Source organism: Marmota flaviventris, chromosome 2, assembly GCF_047511675.1.
Source record: "Marmota flaviventris isolate mMarFla1 chromosome 2, mMarFla1.hap1, whole genome shotgun sequence".
Classification (NCBI taxonomy): Eukaryota; Metazoa; Chordata; class Mammalia; order Rodentia; family Sciuridae; genus Marmota; species Marmota flaviventris.
The window spans coordinates 90282117-90292995 of record NC_092499.1 but is presented as its reverse complement, the minus strand read 5'-3'; the positions used below and the strand labels follow the sequence as shown (position 1 = coordinate 90292995).

Below are 10879 nucleotides of genomic sequence, written 5' to 3'. Positions count from 1 at the left end.
TGAGGTCATCCTACCTCAGCCTCCTGAGTTGCTGGGATCACAGGTGTGTGCCACCATGCCCAGCCAATAGGTTTTTTTAAGCAGCCATTGTATCTGCATATAGCAATGGTTTTCGAGCCTGAGTGATAAAAATCACCTGGGGGGTGGATTAAAACAGATTGCTGCCAGGCATAGTGGTGCAGCCTATAATACTGGCTATCTGGGGATGGTGAGGCAGGAGGAAGATTGCAAGTTTGAAGTCAGCCTCAGCAACTTAGCTAGACCCTATTCCAAAATAAAGAAGGGCTGGGGATGTAGCTCAGTGGTAAGGCACCCTGGGTTCAATCCCCAGAACTACAAATAAGTAAATAAATATTGCTGGGCTCTACTGCCAGAGTTTTAGACTTCAGTAGGTCTAGGATGGGGCAAAGTATATGCATTTCTAGCAAATTCCCAAGTCATACTGATGCTACTGTCCTGGACCAACCACAGTTCAAGAATCTTTGGTTTTATAGGGATCTTGTGAAGTAAATTCTCTTACCTCATAGTAGGATATCTACAGAGTTAACTGGGACATAGAGCCCAGAATTTTTATAAAAATCATTTTGTGGCTATAACTAGCACTACTTACTCAGACTTTACCAAGTAGCTAAACTGCTTTTTTAGGTGTTTTATATTAAACAGAGGTCTCAGTCTTTTAAGTTGCATTTTGAGCAACAGATTGAGGACTCAGTACACACAACCACCTGAAGGCTGAAGCTGAGTGGCCCTCCCACCTGTACAGGTGCCTTGTGGTTTACAGAGCAGTTTCTTCATATGACTTTCCAGGTGGTGGGGATACCATCTCAGAGCAGTTGAAGCCTGTGCTGTCTTGCCCATTGATTAATGTTGTAATACTAGTGCTCAGGTCTTACGACATCCTGTCTAGTCTCTACCCCCTCACAGTACGAAGATATGCACAGAGTTAAAGGGCAATAGAATTGTATTTTGAGGTTATCAGGGAGGTTCAGCCTTGCAGTCACAAAGGCACTGGAAGTTATGACAAGTAATGATGCCTCCTTACTTGATGCAGTTCCCCCACTCTCCCTGGTACTGGGGAATTGAACCCACAGGTGCCCTATCACTAGGCTAATATGGTCTCCAACTTGGCAATTCTCCTGCCTCAGCCTCCTGAGTTGCTGGGATTACAGGCCTGTACCACCAAGCCCAGCCTTATTTGGGCAGTTTATTGTATTGTATCCTATTGTACTGGGGATTGAATCTAGGGGGCTTTATCACTGAGCTACACCCTCAGCCCTTTTTATTTTTTATTTTAAGATGGGGTCTGGCTAAATAGCTTAGGGTGTGGCTAAATTGCTGAGGCTGGCTTTGAACTTGTTACTCTCCTGCCTCAGCCTCCCAAATTGCTTGGATTACAAACATGCACCATCATGCCCAGTCGGGGCAATTTAAAGAGAAAGAGTACTTCCCATGCGGTATACACACCACCACCATCATCACCATGGCAGCACAGTCCCCATTGCTCCTATCCCTAGAAACCTAGAAGCCCCTACTGAGTGCTTGGGTTGTGGCTAGCTGCCTTTTAGGCTGTTGTCTCAAAAGGGTGGGCATGGGGGCATTTCCTCCCCTATCTCAAAACCACCACAAGCCCCTGGGGCAGCCAGACGCATACTCTATAATCTGGAGACAGCCCCAGGGTGGGGGTTCCACAAGGCTCTTCCCGGAAGCACGGGGACCTAACTGCCCACACGTCCCGCCCTTTCCTCCTTTCACATTCTGGGGTCTGAAGTAGGCGTGGCCACAGACAATAGGTCCCAGGGGTGTCTCACCAACCGCTGGACACTACCCTATGCTGCCTGCTGTGGTGGCAAGTTCTGAGCTTTCAACATCAGCTGGGGTGGACTGAACTGGCTATGGGCTGCTCCGGCCCTCTGCTGCTGTGGCTCGGAGCTGCGGGTAAGTGCTGTCTGGCGGTCAAGGAACGAGCCGACCAGAGGCACCTTCCTAGACTTGGGGACAGCGTTCGCGACAGACCAGGGCATAGTGGTTCCTACCGAGGCTTTGGACCTTCGCGGTTAAAGCTCTCCACGTTTGTGGAGTGCAGGCGGAGAAGCGCCAGACTCGCCCAAATCCTAGGATCCTATCGCGCATCTTGGGAACCAAGAACAAGCCCTGTGTGTTAGCACTGCCTGGGAGTAGGGCCTCTAATCTAAGTAAAGAAAAACGGGGAGGGCTGCAGAACCGGGCTCAGTTATTCAGGGGGAAGGACTCTTGAGGGGAGAACCTGGTAGAGGTGATCAGCCGGCAACCCGCGAGGCTTTGGCGACCGAGTTGGGTTATTGCCGGCTTCCAGGCTTCAGTGTGCACTGGCTGGGCAGTGTTTAGGGGTGTGGCCGCGAAGAGCCGTAGAGGGATTATTGTCTCTCTTTAACCCCCAGCCCTGCCGGATTAATATCCTACGCCCTTTCCCAACCCCTCTATTTCCCTGCCACATTTCAGGCGCCATTCTCTGCTGCAGCGCCGGGTCCCAGGCGCCTTTTCTTCCATCCTCGCCCTTGCCGCTACCAATTCCAAGCCCCTGGGACTCGAAAGTGGCCGCCCCGCCTAACAGATTAGAGCCAGATTCCCCCACAAATTCTCTAGGTGAGCTCCGCGGGTTCTTCCATTCAATAATCTCAGACCCCGAGGCCTGGCCAGGGGCTCGACAACCCTTTCCTTACTCCCGCTCCCAGGCATAGAGGGTCCTTGGCTGTTCTCCACCTGCGGGGCCAGCGGCCGATGGGGCCCCACACAAACACAATGTGATTGGGCATACGAGGGGACCAGCGTGATGGTGACAGTGGGGGCCGAAGGGCCTCTGAAAGGAGTGCAGCTGTGGCGGGCACCAGGCACCGGCCAGTATCTGTAAGTGTTGGGGATGGGTAGAGGTGGTGGTGACCTGCTAGTCTGGGATTTTATAGTAACAGAAAAAAAGGCCACATGCCCATCCATCACATTGCATTTTAGAGTATTCTGCTGCAATAACTAACGTGGCGACCTTGACTGTATCTCCTTCCAGTGGACCATGGGAAGAGTAGCCATAGTCACTGAATTAGCATGTACTTTGGAGCCTAGTATGGCCGAGATGATTGCCCCTAATCAGCAGCGGCGCCAACGGGGGCTTGAGCCTCCTGCCATCTCCATTAAAATATATTCAAAATCTAACGTTTTGGTATGCAAACCTAGTCTTCCCATCCCTTCAGAGTCTACTACAGTTTCTAAGTTCCTTGGATAAGAAATTTTGGAGATCTCCCGGACCAAGGGCCAGGGACTCAGCGCCCTCTTCCCTCAGGATCTCAGCCTACGGAGCCGCAGGCGGCAAGGGCGCCAAGAACCACCTGTCGCGGGCGCATGGCGTCTTCGTCTCAGGGATCTTCTCCCTAAGTCGTGGGGAGCAGCTGTATATCCTAGTGGGGCAGCAGGGAGAGGACGCCTGTCCAGGAGTAAGTGGATTCAGAAGGAAAAAGGTGGTTTGAGTGTCCAGGACAGGGGATGGGTGTCATGGGGGTGGCCATCGGGGCATTCCTTCCTCGGTGCTCAGACACCTCAGCGATCTGAGGGTCCCAGGCCAGGCTCATTTTGCCCTTGGCTCTCGCAGGGTAGTCCCGAGAGCCAACTCGTCTGTCTTGGAGAGTCTCAGTCCACTGAAGAGCACACGGCGGCGACCGATGAAACCAAAAGAGTCCGGGGGTCGCAGCACTGGGCTGGAGGTGGTGGGGGTGGAGGGGGCGCCACCTACGTCTTCCGGGTACGTGCTACGACCGGTGCTGGCCACGCTTGCCCTTCAGCCCAGCGTTGAGGTCCCTGTCCTCCTACCCGGGGCTCACACGCACGAGCTCTACTTCATTCCTTGAGGTCCCTTTATACCTGGGCGCAGCAGGAAGCCCATGCTCTCCTCTGGCCCTCGAGCGGGAGCTCTCGCCCGGCCGGAGTCCTTCCTAGACGGCAGGGAAGGCGCCCTCTCTAATCGCGCTGCTGGCCCCATAGCTACGCGCCGGCGAGCTGGAGCCGCTGCTGGTGGCTGCTGGAGGCGGCGGTCGGGCCTACCTGAGGCGGCAGGACCGAGCCCGGACTCAGGCCGCCCCAGAGAAACTGGAAAACCGGTCGGCGGCGCCAGGGAGCGGCGGGAGAGGAGGGGCGGCAGGTGAGGGCGCGGGACCACCGCGGGCAAGGGCGCTACTCCCCACCCCCTGCTGCCAATCATCCTGCTGTCGCTCTGTAGGTGGAGGGGGCGGCTGGACATCACAGGCCCGCTCTCCGCAGTCTGGCCGCTCACTGAAGGAAGGGGCAGAGGGCGGCCAGGGATGTGCCGAGGCCAGGGCTACACTCGGCTGGGCCGCAGTCGGCGGCTTCGGGGGCGGTGGCGGGGCCTGCACTGCCGGTGGAGGAGGCGGTGGCTACCGGGGTAGGTGCATCCTTGTGGAGGGCCTCTATTCTGGGAGCAGGCTTTTTAGGATAGGTGGGAAAGGCTCCTAGCTTAATTGTGCCAGACCAGAGCAGGAGCTCTTAGAAAAGGAGGTCAAATCAATTGCGAATCATACATGCCACAGGTCTCCCCTAGAATTGCAGTTTAATCCAGGACCTTTTCCATCACAAGTCCTCTCCTTGCGCTGAAGCAGTCTGTGGAATTTAGAACTCACTGAGAGAGCAAGCTGAGCCAGGAGGCGGAAAGACAGGAATAGTTTTTTTGTTTGTTTGTTCGTTTTTGTTTTGGTGCCAAGGATTCAACCCAGGGATGCTTAACCACTAAGCCACATCCCCAGCCCTTTTATTTTATTTTATTTTGAAACAGGGCCTTGCTAAATAGCTTAGAGCCATTTAGTTGCCAGGCTGGCTCTGAACTTGCATTCCTCTGCCTCAGCCTCCTTAGCAGCTGGGGTTACAGGTCTGCACAACTCCACCCAGCAGAAATAGTTTAAGGTGAAAATTTTATGTGATACTCTGAACCAATGGCCTCAGCACCAATAAAGTTGTTGGAAATGCAAATTATAAGGGTTGGAGTGGGGAGATGGGGTCAAAGGATATAAAACTTCAGTTAAGAAGAATAAGTTCAAGATCTCCTGCAGAACATGTGACTACAGTTAATAGCAATGTATTCTACAATATGGCTAAGAGAGTAGCCAGGTACTAGTGGTGCTGGCCTGTAATCCCAGGGATTCAGGAGGCTGTAGCAAGAGAATTCCAAGTTCTAGGCTAGACTTAGCAAGTTTAAGTGGCAATTATTTCAAGACCCTGTCTCAAGAAATAAGATGTTCTGGGGATGTAGCTTATCAGTAAAGTGCCTTTCGGGTTCTATCCCCAGTACTGCAAAAATAAATAAACAAAAATAAATAAGGGTTGGGGTTGTGGCTCAGTGGTAGAGTACTCTCTTAGCATGTGTGGGTTCAATCCTCAGTACCACATAAAAATAAATAAAATAAAATAAAGGTGTTGTGTCTACCTAAACCTAAGAAAAAATTTTTTTAAATATTAATTTTTTTAGTTGTAGATGGACACAATACCCTTATTTTATTTATTTATTTTTATGTGGTGCTGAGGATGGAACCCAGGGCCTCTCATGTGCTAGGCAATCGCTCTACCGCTGAGCCACAACCCCAGCCCCAAGAGAAAAAAAATTTTTAAATAAATAAGAGAATATATTTTAGGTGTTCTCCCACAAAAAGTAAGTCATGTAAATAGTGCATATGTTGATTGGCTCAAATTAGCACCTGGATGGCAAGGCTACAGAGTAGGGGACAATGGGGTTTCCACCAGGAGGGAGATTCCAGCTTCCCATCTATGAGGCAGCTGTGTGCCCCTTCCTCCCCCCACCCTCACTCTACTCACTCTTTTTATATTCAAACCTTCTATCACTCTTAATTTCTAGGGGGTGATGCCTCAGAGACTGACATCTTCTGGGCTGATGGGGAAGATGGGGTATCTTTCATACACCCCAGCAGTGAACTCTACCTGCAGCCTCTGGCAGGTATGGGCCCCCACCCCTCACCAGCTCTGTACTGTGAACTACATTGTTGTGGGCTATTGGTTGTGATACCAGTATGGACATTCTGGAATGCTTGTCAGGTATCCTCTTGCCATGAAATCTATTCAAATACCTGGGGAATCAAGGGTCCCAGAATTGGGAATATTCAGGCTTGACAGAAGTCCTCCAGGCTCCCCCTCTGCCCTGGGTACTTAATGCTATTCCTTGCTCTAAACTCCTGTGCTAGCCAGGTATGGTGGTGAACGCCTGTAACTCCAGTGACTCGGGAATCTGAGGCAGGATCACATATTTAAGGCCAACCTTAAATTCAGCAACATAGTGAAGCCCTAAGCAACTTAAAGAGTCCCTATCTTAAAATAAAGAAATAAAAAGGGCTGGGATGTGGCTCAGTAGTTAAGTGCCCCTGGGTTCAATCCCTAGTACCAATAGATGATAGATAGATAGATAGATAGATAGATAGATAGATAGATAGATAGATATAATAAACTCCTGGGGGAGAATTAACCACATGGTTGGAAAAAGACCTGTGCCCCCAAACTCCTTTCACAATCCTCATCCCCACCATACCATATCAGTTATTTTATTCATAGTCATAGAGAACCATGGAGAGGTGGAAATCCGAAGACACCACAATTGCAGTCATTGCTCTTTGAAAGACTGCCAGTGGCAGGCTGAGCTCCATTTGACTGAATGCATGTGCCCAGAAGGCATGGAGCTAGCTGTGGATAACATCACTTGCAGGGGTATGTCTTGCCTTTTTTTCCAGGTCTGAACTTCTGGGTTTCAGGCTGAGAGGAGCAGCAGGGCACTGGGAAAGATGATATAGATGCCTGATGAGTGCCAGGCACTGTGACAGATACTAGGCAGGGGATTACAGATGGATCAGTGCTTGCTCTGCCTTCAAGAAGTGTGTAGGCCAGTGTGGGAGGTGAGATGGATATTTAGAAATAGATATATAGATATATATCTAAAAATGACAGTTGCAATGGGAGGTGTCAAGTGTTTTAGGGGTTCTCAAGAGGGAGAGTTTGCTTTTGTCTAGAATAATTGGGAATGTCATTGTGGAAAAGTTTACACTGAGCTGAGTTTTGAAGCATGGTTAAGACTTAAGGGTAGAGGGACATGGAACTTGCCGTTGAAGTTTTCTCTTTCTTTCTAGACCTGCCAACCGCCTCAAGCCCACTGGTTCTGATGGTGGCTGTAGTGGTGACCTTGATACTGAGCCTCCTTATGGTGTGTGGGGTCCTGATTTTGGGTATGGAGCATCTAGTTGGCATGGCTGATCCAGTGCTACCTCTTCTCCACTGAGCTGTGATGGGCTGTAATGGGTCCCAGGGTCATATGTGACTGACTTCAGAACCCCTTTTCCCCTCCAGCGGACTCCTCTGGTTTTCAAAGAGTAGAAACAGCTGGAGAGGCCTGGGGAAAACATCTACTTGAATGGGCAACTGGAAGTGTCCTAGGCAGGGGGAGGCAGAGTAGGATTGATGGACAAGTACAGGGAATACCTGTGTTCTTCCTATTCTCAGTGAACCGGAAGAAGTGGCAGGGCCTATGGGGGTCCAGGCGGCCAGATCCTGAGCTTGAGCTGAGCAAGCTTCGAACCTCTGCCATCAGGACAGCCCCCAATCCCTATTACTGCCAGGTAGGGCTTGGTCTGACCCAGTCGTGGCCTCTGCCCCCAGGGCTCACCGAGGTTTCCCCAGCCAATGTCACTCTGCTCAGGTGAGTCCCCCACCACTTTCTGAAAACTGTTGTGCTCTGAATCCCCACCTCTGATCCTCTCCATCCTGTGGTAGATTATGGATCAATTATGGTGCATTTGAGCAATCAATTTAAACCTCTTGTGTAGGGGATGAAGGCCCATACAAGCTGTAAAAGGAGAGAGGGCAGGATCAACTCTCTGCCCCAATTCTGGAATGATAAGGACCTTAGAATATGACTCTTCTGGAGCCCAAGGATTGCCACCCTTCCAGGGTGTTTGCAGCACCATAACTGAAGGCCTCATCTCCTGGAGTGGGGGCACACACCTGTAATCCTAGCAACTTGGGAGGCTGAGGGAGGAGGATCACAAATTTGAGGCTAGCCTTAGCAACTTAGCAAGACCCTGTCTCAAGATTAATAATAATAATAATAATAATAATAAAAAGGACCAGGGATATAGCTCAGTGGTAAAGCACCCGGGGTTCAATCCCCAGTCAAAGGAAAAAAAATAAATAAAAGGCCTTATCACAGCCTTCCACCCCAACTCCCATTCCATTTGTCTGCTCTCTGCCTCAGCTCTGTGTGAGTTAGCACCACTCTTCTAGGGCTTGTGCTTGGAGACATCCATGATGCAGAGAGAGGTCAAATAGGGTCATCAGGGTACATAATGGGACAAAGCAGTTAACCCTCTGGGACCCTTCTCTGTGTCAGCTACCCACTCTCTTCCAACCTGTCTTCCTGCAGAGCCCTGGGCCACGGTGCCTTTGGGAAAGTGTATGAGGGATTGGTAATTGGCCTTCCTGGGGACTCCAGCCCCCTACAGGTGGCAATCAAGGTGAGGGGGTAGGGCTTCTGGTTGGTTGTAGGAGAATAGGGCACCACAGAAGGATGCACAATTGCTAGAGCTATGGTGAACTGCACTCATGGTTTCCAGAGGAACTCAGAACTTTGCTTTTCCTCCCCAGACTCTGCCAGATCTCTGCTCTCATCAGGATGAGTTGGATTTTCTCATGGAGGCGCTCATCATCAGGTGCCCCTGGGGCTTGTGCATAGAGGTGGGAAAGCCCAGTTTCACCTGCAGAAATGGCCTCCCCTGCATTCTGGGGTTAAGAGGTAGCATATTTAGGGACACAGGGTCCTCTGCATTTGTGCAGAACTTAGAACATGTTTCTCTCCCTGCTGGTGATGGGGTATGTGCACTACTTGATTCAGCAAGTTCAGCCATCAGAACATCGTGCGCTGTGTGGGGCTCAGCCTCAGGGCTGTGCCTCGCCTCATTCTGCTGGAACTGATGTCTGGAGGGGACATGAAGAGTTTCCTGAGGCAGAGTCGTCCCAACCTGGTGAGACACTACTTCCAGCCCTCCAGGCCCCTCTCAAGACTCTGTCACATGTGTCCACAGACTTGCATGGACTGATGTGTACTTTGCCTGATCCAGGGTCAGCCATCACCTCTGGCCATGCAGGACCTGCTGCAGCTGGCCCAGGACATAGCCCAGGGCTGCCACTACCTTGAGGAAAATCGCTTCATCCACAGGTTAGGAGCAATCCTGGCTCAGAGGACTCCCAGCCCAACTCATTCCCCAAGGAATAACTCTTGCACATAACTTTTAAGGAAATAGATCAGGAAGGGCCAGAGCTTCTCAATTCTGAAAGAGATCTTTTGCCCTATTCTACAGGGACATTGCCGCCAGGAACTGTCTGCTGAGCTGCACTGGACCCAGCCGTGTGGCCAAGATTGGGGACTTTGGGATGGCAAGAGATATCTACCGGTGTGAAGCCTGGGGAAATGGGAAACTGCTACTCCAAGGGGGTTTACCAGCACCTTGATGGTATTTGAACACTTGTCACTCTCCTCCCTCCTGTAGGGCCAATTATTACCGTAAGGCAGGGCAGGCCTTGCTCCCAGTCAAATGGATGCCCCCAGAGGCCCTTCTGGAGGGCATCTTCACATCGAAGACAGACTCCTGGTGATGAGATATTCTCCCTTGCACTTTTCTACCCTGCTTTGAAACTAATCCTGTCCTTCGGTGGCTGCCTGGTTTGTGGGAAGGGTTGGTTGGACCTGATGGGCCTCACTTGTCTCTCCGACTTACAATGCAGGTCTTTTGGGGTACTGCTCTGGGAGATCTTCTCACTGGGTTACATGCCCTACCCTGGGCATACCAACCAAGAGGTGCTGGACTTCATCATTGCAGGGAGCCGGATGGACCCTCCTCAGGGATGTCCAGGGCCTGTGTGAGTTTAGAGCACTACCCAGGAAGGGAGGTCCCTAGAGACCATGGTGGCCACAAATTCCTGCCTTCCTCCAGGTACCGCATCATGACCCAGTGTTGGCAGTATCAACCTGAACTCCGCCCCAACTTTGCCAGCATCTTGGAGCGCCTTCAATACTGTACTCAGGTATGCCTCTTAATAATGATTTTCCCCATAACCCCTCTGACCAGCTTGGCCTTGTGAATCAGGAAGAAAGCCCTAAAACTACTCTGCGGCCCACTGTTCCCCTACCTTCCCGTTACAGGACCCTGATGTGCTTAATTCACCACTGCCAATGGAACTAAAGCCCACTCTGGAGGATGAAGGGGCTTCTAGCCTGGGGAACAGGTCCTTGGAGGGCCTAAGATCCCCACAACCCCAGGACCTGAGTCCAGAGAATTTGAAAAACTGGGAAAGGAGGCCTCTTGGCCCTCACCTATCCTCTGGCCTCAAGCCCCTCAAATCCCAAGGTCTCCAACCTCAGAATCTTTGGAATCCCACCTATGGCTCTTGGGTCCCAAGGGACCCTGATTGAGGACTCAGACACTGTTCTTAGCAACTGCTCCTCCCTGTACCCCTTTCCAGGCTTCTAGTGCCTTGTTAGTCCAGTAGCCTCTGTTCCCCTGCAGTCTGTGCTGTATGTCTGGACCTGTCTCAGGGCAGTCCTGGCAGCACTGGATTTTTATGCTAGAAACCAGCCCCAGGCCTCTTGGGGAAGGGCCTAGCTACTCCCAGCCTTTGGTCTTTGGGACCAGAAGCCATTCCCTCACACCCCAGTTATGGTGGGGAGTGTGGATTACCCTCTCCCCACATCTTTTATCTCCAACCCCATAGATATTTCTAATAAAAAATTCTTTTTACACCTTCCAGTGATCTGAGTGGACATGAAATATTTTAGAACTGAGGAAAGGAGTCCAGA

General features: G+C 51.1%; 1 protein-coding gene across 1 annotated transcript; it reads left to right on the top strand.

The window, feature by feature from the left end:
- Positions 1-1850: 1850 nt before the first annotated feature.
- On the top strand, positions 1851-10829 carry Ltk (leukocyte receptor tyrosine kinase). Its single transcript, XM_027926259.2, has 18 exons — positions 1851-1935; positions 2479-2622; positions 2712-2883; positions 3311-3461; positions 3617-3766; positions 4006-4162; positions 5885-5983; positions 6592-6744; positions 7161-7256; positions 7647-7726; positions 8671-8735; positions 8918-9047; positions 9144-9241; positions 9384-9476; positions 9573-9674; positions 9808-9942; positions 10017-10107; positions 10226-10829. The coding sequence occupies exons 1-18, from the start codon at positions 1893-1895 to the stop codon at positions 10493-10495; spliced, it is 2229 nt and encodes a 742-aa protein (XP_027782060.1). The 5' UTR covers positions 1851-1892; the 3' UTR covers positions 10496-10829.
- Positions 10830-10879: the final 50 nt, after the last annotated feature.